Consider the following 21,081-nt stretch of genomic DNA (forward strand, 5'->3'; position numbering starts at 1 on the left):
AACTAAGGCCTCATCCTCAAGTATTCCTATTTAATAGATTAGTCTTAAATTCAAAGTATGAGGTAAATATTTTCACTTCTTTCCCCCTGCCATTAGAGGTTTCAGCATTTTAAAGTCCCCTTTTTAAGCTTTTTTGATGCAATCATGAAAACTCTTTCGAAGCCAAAGTTGGAGGATTATGAAAACAACAAACATTTTGAGCCATTTGATCAAATAATCAGACCATTATGCCAATTAGAAGCACAGATGTTACTCTTTTGGGTCAGCAGACATTACATAAAAGCCCATTCAAGTTAAGTTCATTTAATAAAACATACATCAGCTCAGGAACCACCACTCCAGTTTCCCAAATTGCTCTCTTATGGCTGAGCAGTCCCCAGAGGCAGATACCTGGACTGCTCTGGGGAATACAGCCAGGGAACTCTTCTCTTGCATTCCCCTTCTTTTGTAACTTGAAGCAAGTTCAAAGCTCTTAGTAAATTACACTTTTATTAGAGTGCTTAATATAGAGGTTGTTTGATGTACTGATAATCCTTTGGCTATTATTTGCTGATATATTTATCTTGAGTGGTAAATCTTTCAGGTGATGTCTGGGCATAAGCTTGAGGAATCATACAGAAAGCAACAATTTTTCAATTACTCGTTTGACACATCTGAGGAGTCAGAAGTAGGATTTATCCTATTCTCCCTTATTGAATTTTTTGTGTAATTTTTTGTGCAGCTCTTTTTCAACATCATTTGTGCCAGGTAGCCAGACTGTAGATCCATGAAATTGGCAAAGCTGTAGAATTAAATATTTGGCATGGTCTCTCTCATAGCCTATTTGTAAAATAAATACATTCTTCTTGCTGTCAGTCACCCTATAGAGGATTAAAGCTGCAGGTTCATGGTTAATCAACATTGTCAAGCTGACTATTCATAGTTAAGACAAATAGTTTCTTATAATAGATTCTGGAGATCTTAAGGGGAAAGTAAAATGTTTAAATGTTTAAATGTTTAAAATTGGACACCAGACTCTAAAAGTAATTTCCATTTTTTCTGGGAATAAAACTGTACATGGGGTTTCAATCAGAGTGCCTTTAAATTTTTAATTAACATCTAATCCTCAAGCCATATTCCCTTGTATGGTTTTATGAGTAAATGATGTACCAAATATTTCCACCTAAAATACTTGTCAAATAATTTATAGTAGCAGTAACTGCATAGAAATAATGATGTGTTGTGTGAAAATTTGTGCCCAAAAAAGAAAGAGACTACATTTCAGTGAAAAAAACTATTTACTATGAATAGTTTGCCCTGCTCTAGTTGCAAAGATTACCAACAGTTTCATTAGTCCCATGATTTAAGAGGAAACCTTTCTGGATGCCCTCTTTTTTCTTCTGGGTCTCTGGAAGTCCTGTAAGGGTCAATAGCAAGCTCCCTCTGGGAGACAACCCTTTCCATCTTGTCTTCAGCTGTACCTGTTTTTCTATTTGTTCTATTCCTTCTGTGAGCAAAAGATCTGATTACATTTGGCAACAGATTTATGCTCTGGTTCCATTTTCTTCAGATCAATGATTTCAGACTCAATTACCTCTACATGCCTTTACGCCTCCACCACCTGATTCTCCAGACCATTAAATTATGCAGTGAATGAATCACTTTTATTCTCCAACAAAGGAAAGATTTCTTTCAATTTGTGCAGATTAACATGAAGGGCTTCCAGGAAAGGCTTGGGGAAAATTTTCTTACCACGAGAATGGCAGTTTGGAGATGGTGTGTGCGTAGTGTGATTCAGAAGTTGGATTCCCTTACTGAGGACTTTGCTATTTAGTGACCTTTTGCCTTGAATTTCTGATTTTTGGTTAATGTTCATCATCCAAAAGTCCTTTGGCTATACTGACTCCAGAATGTTTTAGTCTTACGGTTGCCTGAAAATGCAGTTCACAGGATGGCTGCTTGAAGGCCTCTGGTGGGTTCAGCTTTGTGGACTGTTGATGATAGAGCACAGTGAAAGATGAGCAAAGCCCAGAATGACACGATGCTGTTTCAGAGCTGTGTGTGCAGCAGTAGCACCCAGCCCTTCTCTGTGTGTGGAGGGGTTGGATACTTGGGCCAGTCACCTGCAGGTGCTGCTTAGTTTATGGCCTCTGACTCTGGGTGTTGTGAACTATGAGAACCGTGAATTCAAGTTATAATGATTAAGGTCAGGATATGAAGTTTGGGGTTTTTTTTCTGAATATATAAAAACTAAACTTCAGCAGTGTAAATGAACACACTTTACATTTTTTTATACTGAAAAACATAACAGCTTTGTGCAAGTTTCAGCTTTCTAGCTTCTGCAATAATTTGATAGAGCCCTTGTCCTTTATTTTCCTGTTGCGGTTTATCATTACAACCAACAACAAAATATTAACATTTATCATGCACTTATTAATAAAACAACACTAACAGGTCTCATGTAAATACATGTAAATGCATGTTTAGATATTAAAACTAACACCACCAACTGTACTACTGATTTGTAATTCAGAATAATTCATATTACAGAATGTGTCACTTGGAAACAAATATTCAAAAGTTCCCAAATCTTCAGTCTACAGAAGGTCTCATTTTTAATTAGAAAGAGATTGCAGTAATATGACCTGTGTAAAAGCTAAATCTGGTACACAAGCAGGCAAAATTAAGTAAATGAAACAAAAGGAAATCTGCTTTAAATGATTTTTTCTCAAACCTTTTAATATAGTTCTCTTAAAATGTGCAAAAAGAACATCAAAACTTTTTAAATGATATCTTTCTCGTGTTTTCAAAATTAAGAAATATTGAGTTAGTACAAGGTTCTTTTTTAAGTAGATAAAGTAAAATATTTTCTGTCATGTATTTTAATTATTATTATTATATTTTTAAAAAAACTATTTGGATTTTATTGTTGACAAACCTTCAGAATACCCAACAGCTCTTTATTGCAGTAAAATCTGCTTGAAGAAGCCTCTATGTATAAAGAAATTATTATATAATGATATGTTTTTCCTGTTGATTGTATGTATACATACATATACATAGTTGTCACACATACTTTTGGAGTTTTTGAGAGTTTATCCTGCCTGAGATGTATCCTTTTCAGAAGTCACTTTTAAAGAAATAGGAAGGAGTTATCATGGATGCATTAGCAAACATCTGGAAGTTATTTGAGGGTAAGTCAGTAGCTGGAATAATCTCACTTCTCTTGAATTTTCATCAGTGAATCTACTCAGTCATGTTGCACTCCTCCTATCCATTCAACTGTACTTTAATGCTAGAAATATCTTGTATCTTACATGTGTACTGCAAGCTTCTTTGCCATATTTTGGATGAAAATACTCTGCAGCCATGTAAAAGATGTAAAGGCAAATAAAATTAATGTGCATTTGCATAAGGAATTTGTCTCTCAGGTTTTTAGTTCCTAAATGGTTTTTGTGATTCTTTTTTTAAATAGCTGGATAAAAATACATAACATTGGTTGGAAAAACAGTGCTATTACAATTTCTTTCCTCTCTTTTCTCTCTCTTGTAAGAGTATCACCCACTATCTTTCCCATAATATTTTCCCCAACTTTCATGTGGATTTCTTCCCACACTGAGACAGTGTGTTTCAGTGCCATCTGTTGACTCCAAGCAATATTGCTTCATTGTTTTAATAGCTGTGGGAAAGACTACTTGCTGATACAAATTAGTATGGGATGCAAAGACAGGGATCAAATAAATTTACATGGACTGTATATGTAATTCTGGGAAGGTGCAGAAGAAATTAGATGCAGCAGCAAAAAAAAGGGAAGCCTTTCAATAAGAGATGCTTCTTAGTGTCAATTAAAATGAATTTTGCAACATTAATGCATTTTCACTGGTTATCTGGAGATCAAGTCCATAGTAAAATGTCACAGGAAATGAATAGAGCAAGAACAAGTTAGATGCCAAGGCATTTGTCTGCTACCCAAAATAACTTATATATTTATGCTCAAATGCTCATTAAATCTGGGCTAAGATGTTTTACTTCTCCTGATCAAGCTTCCTAGAAGTAATAGTTTCAAATGTTAAGTTCCTTCAGAAGAAACTCAGAGCCAATAAACCATGAGCAAGCTAATTCTAACTTTCCATAAAATCTGAAATATTAGATCTGAACAGACTAATAATCTCTCTGAAAATATGTAAGAAGAAGAAAGCAAATTCTAGTTTTTAAACTAGTTTGTATTTTTTTTTCAATATTTTTAGAGATTTTTGCACTTCTCTTTGTGGCTATGTATGAAAACACCAAAAACATCATTAAAGCAAAAGGAAAAGGAATACAGGGCTAATTTATCTCTATCCCACTCCCAGGATGTCCTTATATGCCTTTATGGCCACCCTAGTTTGCAATTTTGTAGGGAATAAATGAAAAGTAATGGGTAAATCAGGGTATTGAGAATGGAAAAAATGAATCTTTACACTGAACAGTTAGAGAGATTTTGATGAAACTTTCGAATAAATAAATACAGCCAATTATATTGTCTTCCCCAGGCTGCATTTTGACGATGTAAGCACACTACACAGAATTGTTGTTGGTTAAAAGGGACAGAAGATTTCTAACAGGATATTGAAATAGAAAGTTTCTAACAAAAATAAACTCTAGCATTCCCAAGCACTGCTAAAAAAAACCCCAAACCAACACCAAACCAGAAAAAGGAAAGCAGTGCTTTACTTTTTTGACTAGGAAGAAATATATATTAAAAAAGTGCAGTGAAGTCTAGAAAAAGAATGTCCTGAGAAGTGGGACTGACAATGAGCTTTTGACTGACTGCCCAGAGCTGTGACTCTGTCTTTTCTGTTGCTTGGCAACTCCATGTTATCACAAAGACACTGATATTAAGTTGGAACAGGCTGGATATGGTAATTTACGTGGGAAGATACTCTTGCAGTGGGAAAACCATTTTATTTCTAGCTTCTGTCAGCATAAGTAGGTTTCACATGATGAACTGAAGTACAACCCCTGCTGGGTGCATTTTACCTAAAAAGGTAATGAGTGACTCTGCCTTGGAAAGAGGCTGTGCAGAAAAAAACAAAACCAAAAAATCCCCTACCTTGTTATTCATTAGACCTGCTCCTAATGTCTACTCAGATATTTCTTCTAGTGGTAGTGACAAAAGCTTGTTTTCATATTTGTGTGGATTTAGTACAGATTAGAGAGGTGGAACTTGATCATTATCATTTATGCCATCACATTCCTCAAGAACTCTTGAGATTTGCTTAAGACCTCCCTGTCTTATATAAACATCAGAAGATGATCCTCGCTTTATCTGAATAGTCTTTTCTTTTGCACTGGTAGTAGTTAAGTGCTAAGTTTCAACTGCACTTTATTTCTTCTTTATTGAAAGAAGACGCTGCCTGTGCAGCAGCTACAGAATAATTTGAAGACTGTGATAGAAATTGTCTTTGAATTTGTCTAGTACTGTATGGCTTGGAAAGGTGTCTATTGAGCTATATGGAGAGAACAGCAAGCAAATAATTTTGTAAACGTATGTAAAGCAAATAATTTTGTGAAAGCTTAGAGCCAAAACAGACATGTAATCCATAATGATATTTTTATGTTTGGGTTTAGGTCTAAGATTTAATTAAAAAAAGAGAAAGCACAGAAGATTCAGGATTTAATACAAAGCCCTTTTTTATTAGAAGTGTGATTTACTCGTGACTCTATTGAACTACTAGCACGGTCTCTATGCATATCCATCCTGCATAATTTCTAGTAATTTAACACCATCATGCAGTCCTATAAGTAAGGAAGTACTTCATGTGTCTTCAGGACTCCTTGTTCTGGCTTTGGTCAGCAAAACACTTCCTGGCTCCAGGCTTATCTGTACTGCAGAGTTAACTTGAAATATAACTCAGTGTGTGCTCTTGGCTCAAATCCCAACCATATACAAAAACTTCTGACTTTAGTATGTTGATGCTGTTCAGCTGAAGGGATTGGCCTGGGCTGACAGAAGGCACAGGCAGCAGCTTCAGTTAGCATACGTAATATAGCTACCCGCTGCTGCCTCAAGGACTTGTCTTCATTGCCAAAAAAGGTGTATTTTCACTGTGGGATAATTAGCCTGATTTAACTATCCTTATTTAAAATCAAGATGTTAATTTCTTTTCTTACAAAGAAGACATTGCTTCCCTATTAACTCAGAGTGTCCCTTTTTGCTGAGGCTAAGCTAACTGAAGAGGAGTGACCTGTGCAATGAAAAGAACCCATAATGTCCTAGGCATCAAATAGACACAGAAACTGCAAGCAAAGTCCTTCTCTGCACTGAGCCATCGTGGGGAGTAACTCCTTTTCTCACTTTTCAGTTGCCCAGCACAGAATGTATCAGCTTGCATCCTATCTACCAAACTAATGAGATTGTCTCCTTTTTAATTTACCACATCACATCCAATAAATCAAAAAATGCTCTGGGCTGTTATCTGACTTGGAGAGGAATAATTGGTACTCCAGCAGCAGGCTTGGTTTAATTAAAACATAGTGTACTACCCAATAAGATAGTGACCGGTTTTATTTTGAGTGCAACCTAATATGAATTTACAACAGAATGGAACAGATGAACTTTACCTTGAAGCTTTTGATACTTTTAAACTGAGTTCCCTTGCTAAATCATGAGATCTGATTTCCTACATGCCCTTACCACTAAGCAGTTAGTGAATAACCTTACCCACTGTAACTGCTGCCTTCCAAGCTAACTGCTGGCAAGTACCATCTGTTTGCTAAGCCCTGGCATTAGGGTAAGACAGGGCTTGCAGGCAGTCTCCCACAACTTGTGCTCATCACATTCTCAAGCACTTGCTTGCTGTAGTGTTTTCTATGCCATGTAGCAGCATCCTCTGGCTTGTGGGCCATGCTAGGCTAAGGGTAGCAAAACAGTAGCATGTTCTGTGTGTGGCAAGAAAATACCTCTATACTTTCCGTCATCTGGGGTTGGGTTTGTTTTTGATTTTAGATTGAAAGTGTTCTTTAAAGGATTTGGTGACTTTTACTAAGAAAAGTTTACATTTGACTTTTACTAAGAAAAGAAATATACAAACTGCTTCCTATAGAACCTATGTTTTATGCATGCAGTATTTCTCACTGATGAGGAGAAATTACTGATTTTTTTAATTCTTGAATTCTGGTGAGCACAGAATAAATAAGGGTACAAATGTGAGACAGGCAAGAAATAGTAAGGAGTAAGTAGCCAGCAACTTTTGGGGGTACACTGAGCAAGGCAGTGGTACATTGACCACAGGAGGGAGCAAAGCTCTGGGGGAAGATGCTGTGGGCACACACCAAGGTGAGGGATGCCTCCTGTTGTGGCCAAGTGGAGCTCTTTAATGCTCTTCAATGCTCCCAGCATTTCTGGGAGCCAAGAGTAGTTCCCAGGACTGGGGAGATTCTGAGAGCAACCATTTCCATCTTGTACACCATGCCCATTAACACCTCCAGTTAGTTTCATCTAATCATAGTCTCAGAGAGAATGTTCAAAATAGAGTGGGAACCAAAAGAGTTTTAGCAAAAAGAGAACCTTTTTGTTCCCAGCGCTACCCAAGTGTCCCATATGAGATTAGATTAGTCAGTGGGTGTTACTTGCCACGTCCAAGATTTTTATTTCATGTCTGTCTCAGGTTTCTGATGACCGTAGGACTGAATTTACTCAAAAATTGAACCAGATTCAGAAAGAGTGTGTCATATTAATATTAACAGTAGCACATATTAATGTTATGAAGTTAACTTTCTCAAGTAATTTCTATAGTTATGGCTGCTTGTTGATTTGCAAGGATTGGTACAGAAAAGAACAGAGAAGCAAATTCAAATAGGAAATAACAGGAATAACACAACTTCATATTTTTTGGTGTTAGTGTTAGCAACTGAAAAGACAGTTTATCTCCTTTGTTCAAGTAAAATCTTAGCGCGGGGAATTACAAGGTGTAGGCATGCTTCCCTCAGGATGCAGAAGAACCACAGAAGCTGTAGGTGAATAAACAGATGAGTTGAGCCAAGGTGCAAAGGTGATTTTTTTTTGTGCCTAGAATGCAAAAGTAATGAATGGGCTGTAGAGCCAAAAGATGTGGGATTGGGAAGGCAGTGCGTTTAAGTTTGAAGTACTAAAACACCAGTAAATCAGGGCAACAAAGTATTCAAATCTTCTAAATGTTAATATAACACCACGCTACAAACAAAAATATTGGCAGAAACCTTTACCCCCTCCAATAACATTGAGTATGACTCATGGTTTTGTGAATTTTGTTGTGCGGCACAGAAACTGTTCTATTACTGACAGATGGAAGGTTTTTTGGTTTTAGAAACATGAAAACAGCTTGATCTCATGTACCTTGGTTTAAATATAAAGCTCTTTTTATAGCATGTCTCAATTTCAACAACCACACTGTGCTGTAAATATTAGATTCCAACTATAAGCATATTTTAAAAGCCTAAACCAGACTCTTATTTTAGGGGTAGCCTGATCCTCTGAGTTTGTAAAGTCTTCAGCTCAATTTTGAATTTAAAAATGCATTTCCTGATTTGGTAACTTGCTTAACTTTAATTTCAAATGTGTGTAAATTCTAAAGTTTCCCTTTTTTTTTTTTTTTTTTTTTGGTGTGATGGTAAGCATAGAATAAATCTGAAATGCAATTGAATTTTCTTCTTAATGTTGCAGAGCACAGATAACTCAAATATATCTATAATTGCTCAGAACAAAAAGTGCTTTGACAATGATATTGTTTGCTCAAAGAATGTTTTCATCACTGTTGGAGACACTGAGATTTATTTTAGTGAACCTTCTGAGAAGCAGGTTAGTTATTTTCTTTCCTTTTTTGGTTGCCCTTTAAGATAAGCACTGCAAATTTACAGCTCTAAAGGGGCATGTTTTTGGAAAGAATCTCCCAGTCTGAGTAAATGTAGTACAAATGTTTAGGCCTGGTTAAAGCAGCAGGTCCCAAAACACACTTTTTTTTCTCTTTTTTTTTTTTTTTTTTCAAGTTCTATTTGTCAGACAAAGAAGATTGCCCAAAAGTCTCAAGGAGTTGAAACATACTGGCATTTATGTGTTTCTTTTCAGTTGATTTAGAAAGAGAAACCAAAGTATGAAGCAAACTTCAATGACTGAAAAGACAAAATATCAAAGTATTAAACAACAGTTCTACTAATATTATTGATTCAGCTATATGCTAAAGTATTCTTCAATATATACTCTGCTGTTATGTGGTACCATTACTTTAGTAGATCTTAATAAATATTCATTTGTGTCAGAAGACCCTAGGGGCACAAGAAAACAAATCTAACTATCAGCTCTGGAAGGCTGGATATTATACTGTGATACACTTTCCAGAACAGGACATTACAATTCTGTGGGATAAGAAGACAATGATGCATGTAAAAGTTGGACCTCGATGGAAGGTGAGCTGAAATATAAACCCAAGATTTTGTGTTGATTCTCTATATTGCTAATGTGATTTTTATTGAATAACTGTGATAGTCTTTTCTTCAAGACTAGCTTTCTCAGTGATAGAACTTGTTCAGCTGCTAGTATTTCCCAGGTAAGAGATGGAGAAAGCTACTTCTGAAGAGAAGGAGTGGTTTCTAAATGTATGCTGACTCTGTTGCTTGATACACTGCAGCCTTGGAGATATTCAGTGATTCAGCTCTGACTCAGAGATACTTTGGAGGATGGAAAGGAGGGGTAGTTTTTGAGTTACCCAGCTCACTGCATGTTTTCATTGGCTAAAGCCAATGTAAAAGACACTTCCGTGCCCAGTGACCTGGAAGATGGCAAGTTTGTAGTACAGATTGCATTAGACTTATGTTGGAACTGCACCCTCGGATGTAGTAGTGGCTTCTGAGAACAGATGGAGTCACATGTTTGCTTTAATTTAAAAAGACAAAATGCAGAAAAATACCTAGAAAAAAACCTTACATTTAAACCTAATGCATATACTGTGACAGGATTCGGTCATGATGCAAGGAAGAATTCAAGGCTCCTTTTTTCCCCAATTGCTCTTCTTTTTCTATATCATCATCTACCTTCATGTCTCTGCAACTCAGTCGTTGGGTGCTGGCAGAGTAACCATATCAGTGCAATTCAGAATTACATTATTCTTTGTTTCAAACATGAACACTTGTATGAAGATGGGGCTTATACAGCAAAAGATAAAAAGCATCCTAGGCTAGAGTACAGTATCAGATTCTTTGAAGTGTAAGTTGAAGCTATAATGACCATCTAATGTAGTTTTAAAGAAAAATTATTATAGGCTTCTGTCCAAATAGCTGTAAAATACTTAATTCAACTACAAGTTGATTTATTAACCATCAGTACACATAGAGAAAAGAAAAGGTCTTCTGTTTTTGAGTAAGCTAGTGGGGAGCTGAGTTCTACAGGTTGTGTTTAGGAACACAAATACTTCCCTTTCTTTCTCTTTCCAATGACTATTGCTTCCAAGGACTCCAGTGCAGTAAGATGTCTGCAGCAGAACTGAAGAAAAAAGAACTCATTAGTGTGAGCCACAGCACCCTAAAAATCCAACTCTACTTTTTATTGTTGTGCAGAAATGTCTATTTTCCTATATATTTATATATGTATGCACATATATATAGTTTTTCCTTCAGCAGCATGCCCAAGGAAAGAAAGTTGCAGCTGTCTCTTTTATAATTGCTATTACAAATGTTCTAGCTATTGTGAACTAAAATTAGAGGCAGCAAGTTTTAATGACAACAACTAGTCAGGCTTCACAATCATGAAATAATTCACCTGAACTTTTGACTTTTGGACTGGAATCACTGCTGAGCTTTCAGAAAAAAATATTACTAGATTCCAGTCTGTTTTCACAGGCAGGCAGTAAGAAGAAGTTCTGGAAAATAAGAAGAATACCACTGATTTCTGTTAAAAGATATTTACAATATGGTACTGCAGGCATAGCAGCATGCCAGATATTTTCAAAGGATAAGTCAGATTTACATTCACACTTTCTACTTAAAAATTTTTATATTCCATGCATGTCATTTGTGCCAATTATTGACTGTGAGTTTATGAAAAAACTTCTTTTCTCTTTCAGGGTAAACTAGCAGGCTTGTGTGGAAATTTTGACAAATATACTTCAAATGATCTGACTACATCAAACAACATGGAGGTGAGAAATGCACAGGTGTTTGGAGACAGCTGGGTATTAGGACAGGTAAGTCCCATGTCCAAGAAAAATATAGAGAAAAAGTATTATAATTTTAATTTGTAAATGAGCACATTATAAGCACATGATGTACAGGTATTTTTCTAAAATTATGGTCACTGTATAAGAGGATATTTTAATTCTTGTGTCTGTAGATATGAAATGCGTTAATAATATCGTATGCCATAGCAAACAGATACAGAATTTAAATGATACCAAATAATCTCTTTAGGGAAGGATATGTTTTCCCCTGTGTAAGACAATTACAGCATCTGCATTTCAGTATTCTACAAAGTTCGGTACACTGCTTCTGGTATTTTTGATTCATCCCAATTTTAAAAGCAATTATACTTTCTCTGGGATTGGGGGCATCAGGATAGTGAAAGTAAACAGAATCTGAGTGCTGGAAAAAAGAGGCCTGGAAGAGTTTCTTTCTAAACACTAAAAATAAAATGAAGATTTATTTTAGTGGCACTTTCTAAACAGAATAAACTGACAAAGTTGAGGCGGTGAAGGGATGGGCAGAAAAGGCTCAGAACAGCAACAGGAACAACCCTGTATGGAAATGTGTATTCTGAGGAGAAGGTAGGAGGATGCTATAGGGAGTGAACAGTTTATAACATAATTTGGTGTTATAAATGTATAATGTTATAAATATATAAATTTATAATGTTATAAATGTTATAAATATTACACCAAATGGTGTTTATAACACTATTTGGTGTTATAAATGGTTTATAACACACATTTATTTTGCAACTCTGGTTTATAACACAGGAGAATAGGTGTTTCATTTATTTGTGCTGCGAAGATGTAAAGTTTTATAGCCTTGTGGACCTCCTGAAAAGTCATTATTTGTAACACATTCCCTTTGGATATCTGTCAGGACCAGTTTTTAATCTGTTCTCTCCTTGACACAGTAGGAAATCGATCTCTTACCTCATGGAAGAATGCTTTGGAATAAAGATTTTGAGGCTTCTCTGCCTCAATATCTCCCTTCAGATATATTTTATTCTACATGAAATGTTTAAATATCATAAGCAAGGAAGGCTAATGTGTAGAGTTATACTGCTCATCTAGAAGGTCCTACATAAACAAATGTGTGAATACTTTTATCAAGTTCATGAATTTTTCATTTTCAATTTATCAATTAAGCGGCTCCTTTAAAAAGGTGCATAGTGTTTGCATAGCTCATTAACTTGTAGGATTTTATAATTTTTGCACATGCATCTCAGACTTGCACCTTACTTTTTGGTGGAGATACATATCTGTAAAATCCCATGTCATCTCCTGATACCTATGTCTGTCAAAGCACTCAGGTCTTTGGTCTTGCTGGTTGGCTGTGCTCAGACAGACTTGACACTTCATCTGCCCTGCAGTAGACCTTCAGGACTTTTTCAGAAAGGACCTTTGGCCTATTGTAAAGATGTATCCTGGTCACCATTTCTGAAAAATAGAAATACTGTAAAGGAGTATTTGATAGCTGGAGGCCTAGAACCCAGCTCTGCTACTGGGATATGTGCTTGTATTAGCACTGTGAAGTAGGAGATGCTTCCAGGGCTTCTCCTTCCTCAGAGTGGCAGCACATGTCCTCACAGCAGTGTCTGAGCACCTGGACAGGAGGGCAGCATAGGTGAGTGATGCACTGCAGCGAAGGCTGCTGTGATGCCTATGCATTCATTGCATACCCTCCTGGTGCATTACACCCACCTTGCCTGCAGCACCAGCACAGCGTGGTTTCAGATGAATTCGTGTTCTCTCTGAGCTGAGTGTCCCTTTCCTATATTATTCTATTATTTTTTTTTCTTTTTGAAGATATTCTATAAATAATGTAATTGTATCTCACCCATTTTTGAGTTATCACGATGATCTTTGACTATATTTTACTGAGTTGCTCCCTTCCTACCACTGCTTCTTTATTTGAACTTACAGGGCTAAAGCCATCTGTAGTATGACTCCATTTAAAGTCAGTGAAAACCACCCAAGATGGATTTGGACCACGTATTTGTTTGTGATGTTACAGTTGGTTGCTCTGGTAATGATTATAATGTGTCACAAAGAAAACATTTTGTCTTTATTCACTGAGCAGACAGCAGGAACATTTTAGTGCTTTAGAACAAAACAAAAAGATTATTTTTTGGTGCAAATGTTTTCAATTATAAAAACAAATCAAGGAAAGAAGATGAACATAGAATTGAAATTTTTTAATTTTCTGATTATTAAAGTATCGAATTATATGATACTATGGTGTACCTGAGTCTGTGATAAACACACTTACCTATAAAATTTTTGTGGGTTTTTTGCTTGTTTTCAAGTGCAAGAGTCCAAATGAAACACTGAGGCCATGTGAAGTACATCAGAGCAAGTTTCCTTATGCAAAAAAGGAATGCTCAATTTTATACAGTGATCTTTTTGCACCTTGTCGCAATGTGGTAAGTTTATTAAATATCCAAGATTGCTCTCATTAAAATAATAAAATTACAGTAATTAATTTCTTCTTGCCAGTACTCTCAGTCTAAATGTGAGGACAAAGAATAAAGCCCTGCAAGTATCTCTGTTTGGGTGGGCTATATTTGTGCAGAGCTCCTTGTTCCTTTCAAGACTGGAACCTAAAAATAAAAGTGGTAAGAGAATTGTGAGTTAATCTACTGAATAACCAAGGTTCTATCCTCTTAAGGTTTTGTTTATACCTTTTGTCTATATAGGTAGCTAAGTTTTGCAAATTTTAAATTTGTATTAGTTGAGGGATTCTAAAGAGAGTATATGTGTAATGCACCTACAGCTTAGTTCAAATGCTTTTATTTTGTTGTGTCCTGCTTTATATAGAAAGAAATATGAAAGAGGAAGATTTTTTTCTTTTGAGTTATTGGTATTTTTAATTGTTTGGCAGCTTATTGTCTGGTTTTATCAAAACTCTGAGGTTTGGTATCCTTGTTTTCCCAATACCTGGCTGAGTATGAGTTAAAAGAGTTACAAGAATGTCCTCCAGTTCAGCCTAGACAAGACAGGGACAACACTATTTTGTATGGTAATCTCTTATTCCATTTTAATCCACCCATTATCAATGCAAGACATGCTTTATACATTTTCCCCTCTTTCTAGTTTTTGCTTCCCAATGGTATTTAGGTGCTTCTTTACACCTGAACAAGCAAGAACCACTACAACAATTCATCTAAGTCTCTTAATTTCTTCATGAGTATTAATACTAAATGAGATAATTAGCTGTCTCAGCTGGACCTCCTGACATTCAGGACTGAAGCTGGATGTCAACATGGTTAGGAATTTGCCTGTGAAGGAGGTTGCAGTAGTTTAACCCAAGAGATTTATTAATGTTGACTTAAGTTACTATGTAAAGAATTTTTTGAGCATGTGCCTGAGAACTTAGTAAGGAGTGTATTTTTGAAGTGGCAAATAATACATAAAAATAGAACTTTTGAGAGTCTTTAAGAAACTGTATTATTATAACAACTCAGAAAGATCTTTTCTCTTGAATGTTAATTTTCTATATCTTATCCATATTGTGATTAGAATTTTTAAATATTATGCCAGAAATCTAGCACAATTATGTTAAAAAATCTATGTCAGGAACATGCAATTTAATTAGTAGTCAAGTATTTCCACACGTATGCATCTATCTTGTATGGGAGAGTAACATCTTTCCTGTGTTTTTAGAACCTGTTAATCAGCATGTGAAAGTACAGCTCCTGCAAAAGTAATGTAGAGTGACCTCCTATCAAGGGCATGCACAGCTGACTGCTGGCTGGGGAGCAGGGTGCCAAGAAAAAAGCCTGAGCCAGAGACTGACACTGGGGGCATGGAAAGAACAGAAAACATAGATGGGGGTTCCCAACGTGCTTATTGTTGCTGCTGTTCTGTGGGTGGAAGATCCTGCAATGCATGCAGGCAAGCTCCTGTCTGTGGGACAGGCAGCCGTGCAGTTTAACTCAGGCTGCAATACCAGTTTGCAGGGAGGCAAAATCTTGCATCTGTGGCTAGCAGCAACTGATGGATTGCAGTTGCCAGATAAGGACTGAATTCAACAGGGTCTGAGGAACCTGACAACAGAGAAAAAAGGGTCTTCCTCCTAATTCCTGAACTCAGCAGGAACTTTGGCCCAAGGCTCCCAGTTTGTCACAAGAGCGGGATATTGCTGACCTATGGAGAGATTGATATATTTGGAGCCAGTTTGCTGTTAGGTGATTTCTACAAAGCTACTACTGTCACTTTCAATGGAGCTAGTTCTCATGTGTTTCTACCACATCCCCAGTGGTATCCCTGTTTTCAAAACAAGGAAAAGAATGAAAGCACAATAACATCTCTCTGCCCTTTATGCAGTCCCTGCCAGCTTCTAGCAACTGCCAGCTGAGAAGCTGTCTTCGTGGTAGATAAGTACTGCTTTGTTACTGTGGTGGTATTTCTGTAATCTGACGTGTGCCATTTGAGTGCTTTACAGCTGAGCTAGACCAAAGACTAAACTGAAGGAAAGTGTTGCTTTAAACAGTCCATGTGTTGAGTAAGAACATTGTTTTGGAAATGTTGCTTGACATTACAAAAAAGAGGATTTAAACTCAAGAAATAGTGTATCATGCAAAAGCATGCAATATTCTGATAGATTTTAGAGAATGTGGGTTTCTGATGTAATGAAGTTTTGTGGAAAAATTGTATTAAAATCTTGATAAATGCAGAAATGTTTTTTTTTCTGCACAATTTCACCAGTGATTGTAAGCTTTCTTCCCCTGGGAAAACCCCCCTGTATAAATCATTACTTTAATAACTTGGTAATCACAGTCACACCTCTGATTTTGTTGTTCATGCAAAACTGATAGGATGACCACAGATGCCAGTATTTGCCTTATAAAAGCATAAATTCCAGCTTCAATAATTCTTTAAAATTGATGAACAGTGAGTGTGTGGATGAACATGCTTGTTAGTAATCACTGACTGAATTTTTCTTTTGACCTTTAACTTAGGTATAAACTGCTCATTTGAAGTGTATATTTTGTGTAGGAATATGCGCAAACACCTTTGGAAAATACCTTATTTTTGTGTTTAATTCTTTCAGTCAGTCCAGAAGCAAAACTCCTGCTGCGACTAGAATTTGTACAGCTCATGCAATTAAGTCACCTGTTTTTGTTCTTTCCCCGCCAGATTGATGTGACTTCTTTTATCAAAAACTGTCACACAGATACATGCAACTGCAATCTTGGTGGGGACTGTGAGTGTTTGTGTACCAGTATTGCAGCTTATGCCCACAAGTGCTGCCAGCAAGGAGCAGCGATTCACTGGCGATCTCCTTTGCTCTGTGGTATGTACCTGGGCTGGCCATGCTCCAGAGCTCATCTCATGGGCATCTCTGACTTTTTGCTGCCCAATTATATAAATATGACAGAAACAAGTGGATGATAAACATAGTTAACATCTCTCAAGCTGTCTCTGTGTTAGGTGTGTCATCCTTATACACCCAAATTCGCTGTCCTGCTGAGAAGGGCTGGCTGTGCTTAGGGTGTGTTAGTGCAGAGCCTGTGGGAAAGGCACTGGTGGATGTCCAGTTTTCTGTGTATGGCTCCAAAGAGACCCAGTCTGTTCTTTTCATTAACAGCAAGAAGGGTTCTTAGCTGTACACTAATTCTTCCTTCAGGTCAGCTGTCACTGGACGAAAGTCTAAGAAAATAAAATCACTGACTGAAATATCTTGTGAGACATGAAACTTCCTTTCCTGAAATTAGCTTTACATATTTAAGATGCAGAGATACATGGATTCTCTTGTTACTTTGAAGTAATAATAATGGTAATAATAATAGTAACAGTAATTATAATATGTTTGTTTTCTTTTTCTTTTAGCTTATGACTGTGAATATTACAACCAAGGTATGTATTATTTGATATTCTTGTTTAAAAAACTCAATTAATTTATGAGTTTTTTCTTTGATTTGATGTATGCAGTTTTAAAATTACTTTTATTTTTAATGAGTGAAGGTTAGTGGCCCAGGTTTGTTGAATGATCCTAGTAATCCCTGATGCCTCATTAACAAGTTCATAATGTTCAGTGTGGGGGGTGTGGATTGATCCATCATCCTACAACGTATGGTAGCAGTCAGGGAGAAGCTCTAGAAGGACCTTTCCTTGTGTTTGTACTGTAAATTTCAGAGCTGGGACCTACAATATTTAGACATTGATAGGCTATTGGATTTTGTGCACAAGTCTCAACATACTGGACTGTAAAAAGAGCAGTACCTTAGTATGAGAGTGGTATTAACTTAACAGAATGAATTCCTGTCATCCCCTCTAATATTTGGATACTGTGCACATACTTTATAGGGAGCAATAGATATTGAAAAGGGAAACTTGACTAATCACAATGAATGAATGAATCTGACTTTTAATGTATCCTTTTGATGGCTAGGATGACTTGTGTCCTATAATGAGGATCATTATAGAGATGATTTTTTTCTCCTCCAGTCTGGCCTACTATTGTAGTAGCATGTGGATCTTGCTAGGTATAGCTGACTTCCCACAATTACTTTGTAATATGGAATTTTATCTTACTCAAAAAAGTTTGAAGACATGGCTTTAATGATGAACATCACAATAGTGGTCTTAAAGGTCTTTTCTGCCCTTAATTATTCTATGATTCAATGAAAAAGTAGGAAGGAGGTTTTGGCTAATTTTCTCCATATAGTTAACATGAATTTAATAATATATTTTGTATTTGTGATGACAGTGGTGTTTTACCTAGTGCTTACATAGATTAAGGCTTTTTCCAGTTCTAAAGCTGATCCATCAGGAAGCAAGCTGGGGCTGCACAGGAGGTTAGAGAGAACAGAGCTGGGACAACTGACTCTAGCTGACAAGAGGGATGTTACAGAACACATGATATTGAGTTCAGTAATAGAAATTGGAGGGGCAGTTTTCTGGGACTGGCATTGCTTAGGGTTCATCTAGATCTTGGTCAGCTGATGGTGAAGAATTTTGGCTTTTTCATCACTTTGCTTTGTTTTCTTTGTTTTCTTTTTGCAATTGTTTTCTTTGGTTTCCTTTTTATTTTTTTTTTCCTTATTTCTCTACAAGCAAAACTCAAACCAAACCATGATTTAACTGTCTTTATGTTACCCATGAGCTTTTTTCAGTTCTTCCCCTCCACTTTCTTTGTGAGGTGTGTGGTGAGTGACCAGGTGTGTGGTGCTTAGCTGCCTGCTGGGGTTAAAGTCAAGTACAGAGTTATGCATGTTTCTACTACCAAGTGGAAAATTAAGACTTAACTTCTGTATATTATGCAATGAAAATTTTTGTGTTTCTGTTTGATTTTTCTTCCTGTAGGTCTTGGTGAAGGACCCTATATTTTGGCAAGTTTTGGCATGCATGACACAATTATAGGGGCTAATGTATCCAGCAGAAGGATATTTCCCTTACCTAGAACTGGAGCACATGGAAATGTAATTTTCAGTTTCATGATAACTCCAGGTCTTTTCAAAGATAAAGATTTATGTAAGTGTTCTCAGCAGTTTTGCTAATGGTGAGATATATATCTCAAACTATATGAATGATTTTTGCTGCATCTTCTAAATGTCCTAAAGTAGTCCATATATTTTTAGTTTTTGGAATAAGTGGCCAGTTTCAAAATGAAGGAGGGATTTAAATTGTAATTTTTTTAATACTAGAAACCCTCAATTCCAGCTTTAAAGTTGACTTTTCAAAAGTTATTTTAGAAATATTACAATATACGAGTGAATAGAGTAACTTTGTGAAAAAAATCCAATTAGTTTGTACAACTGGAAACTGGTGAATTTTTCACAAGTATCTAGCAAATATCAACACTTAAGGTCAATGCAGGACATTTTGTCTCCAGTGAAATTGATTCTACCTTGTGTTTCCACCTTATTTTTTACCTTTCCTGACCTAGAAAATGTGCAACTCAGAATGATCAATCTATTTCTGCTTCATTAACAAGCAGCATCTCTGTGCAACATAGAAGGTAGTTTCTTAGTGAACAGCTAATCATAAACTCTATGTTTTACTTATCAGAGACTTACCCAAACTATACAACAAAAATAAATCTGTTTAAATATTTTTCCTTCTGTATATATTTTTCTTTCTTCACATATGTGAAGATTGTGCCAATTAAATTATTAAAGATTTGGTCATTGCTTTGTCAAATAATTTAATGTGTTGAAAAAAATCACAAACCCTCAAAAACCAACATAAAGAAGGATTCTCTCCACAGAAAATTTTCAAACTAAGTTTATAAACATTTGAATGTCTATTGCCATGGTAAAATTAGGTTTTTAGATGTGATTTTGAAATGAAAAATACATACAACAGAAGAATTAATTCAGTCTTGTCAAATCCCCATGTAAAATGGAAGTAAATAATTCATTATATCTGTGCAGTACACAGATGACTTTCATAGGGAAATGAGGGATGAGAAAATATTCCTATAGATAAAAGATCTTCAAGACCACATTCAAGTTGAAAATCAAGGTGACCTTCAAGATCACATTCAAGTATGAAGTCAGTCTTCTTATAAAGCCTTACATTTTCAGAGAATTTTTTCACTTTTTATTTGTGGCATAGGTAGAGCAAATGGAGGCTAAGTCTCTTATTTGGCCATAGATTTTTCTACAGTATTTCTGGATATGACTGCATATAAAAAAAAGCCTGACCTCAATGTTCGTACAATGTGATATAATTTACTAATGAAATTTTGGCCTTGCTAAGCTGTCAGACATTTGTCCAAACTTGAGGAAAAACTCCCAAGATATGCAATTTCCAGTCTGAGACTGCTTAGGAATAATTTTTGAAGATTAGTAGCAGTTGGCTGAATGCACTTTTGGTCTAACTGATACGTTCCCTGGTGGTTCTGGATTATAGGATCCACTGCACTGCACTGTGTTTCTAACTCTCTTTTGTGCAACATAAAACTGACTTTTTTTTTTTTTTTTTTTTTTTTTTTGTGAAAAGACAGTTTTTAACAGGAGCCACTTAACGGCCAATGTATAGGATTTAATCTCAATTATAAGTTGTTTTCTGTGAAAATCTCACCATATTTATTATTTTTTTTCTTCTGTGGAAGCTCTGTCTCTTGTTTCCCTTGAATCTGCTGAAAGACCAAACTACTTTCTGTGTGTACATGACAATGAAACCATTGGGTTGGAGCAGTGGCAGGCAAATGCCTCCTTTCAGAGACGAGCCACCTTCTTCCACCACCAGGGTCTTTGGAGTCCAGGGCTCAGTGCCTTTGAGCTGCACAGTAAAAAAGGTTTTTTCATCATTCTCACCTCATCCAGTCTTAAAGTGGAAAAGTATGATGGTTCAGAAGAATTCAAACATTTCAGTAGCTTTAGTATTGAAGGTAAATTTTGCATAATCCACAGGGATAAATATCCTTTTTCTGCTTGCCTTCAGAGCATTTTCTTTCTTGTATTTCATCAACAATAGTAACAAATATTTTTTCTTATTTTTAATTTCTTTCTGTCTTCCATTCCATCTCAAAATGCTATTATTTTCTAACTTTTGCAGATAGGATGGTCACTTTATGTTTGAACTATGTTTTCATTGGCTTACTCTTTGAAAATGAAAGTGACATTTCACAAAACAATATATGTTAATATCTCATTAGTAATATATAGATATCTATTCTTTTAAATGAATTGGGTAATTGTATTGCATCTACAACGAACAGTATCTTCAATATGTTTAACTGACCTTTTAGGTTTTAAACCAGAGTATATTGTAAAAATGAATAGCTGTTTTTATTGTCAAAGCTTGAAGTGCCTTTTAGCTTGAACAAATTTAAAATAGTCAAAACTGAACAAAATTTCACCTATTGGAAGGTTCTGAAAAATTTGTCTATTTGGTTTTCATTTTTCATTTATCTGAAGATCCCAATGTATGTTATAGAAAAGGTTGCAAATTTAAA

The 21,081-nt window shown here is 35.9% G+C and overlaps 1 protein-coding gene across 1 annotated transcript in view; it reads left to right on the top strand.

The window, feature by feature from the left end:
• The window catches only part of OTOGL (otogelin like), a 91,878-nt gene that overhangs the window by 39,730 nt on the left and 31,067 nt on the right, over positions 1-21,081 (top strand). Inside the window, exons 26-33 of the mRNA XM_072923972.1 lie at positions 8,663-8,797; positions 9,256-9,402; positions 11,055-11,174; positions 13,481-13,597; positions 16,314-16,470; positions 17,007-17,033; positions 18,483-18,650; positions 20,236-20,514. Of these exons, the coding sequence (XP_072780073.1) occupies positions 8,663-8,797; positions 9,256-9,402; positions 11,055-11,174; positions 13,481-13,597; positions 16,314-16,470; positions 17,007-17,033; positions 18,483-18,650; positions 20,236-20,514 (1,150 nt within the window). The remainder of the gene's footprint in view (positions 1-8,662; positions 8,798-9,255; positions 9,403-11,054; positions 11,175-13,480; positions 13,598-16,313; positions 16,471-17,006; positions 17,034-18,482; positions 18,651-20,235; positions 20,515-21,081) is intronic.

Source organism: Taeniopygia guttata, chromosome 1A, assembly GCF_048771995.1.
Source record: "Taeniopygia guttata chromosome 1A, bTaeGut7.mat, whole genome shotgun sequence".
Lineage (NCBI taxonomy): Eukaryota > Metazoa > Chordata > Aves > Passeriformes > Estrildidae > Taeniopygia > Taeniopygia guttata.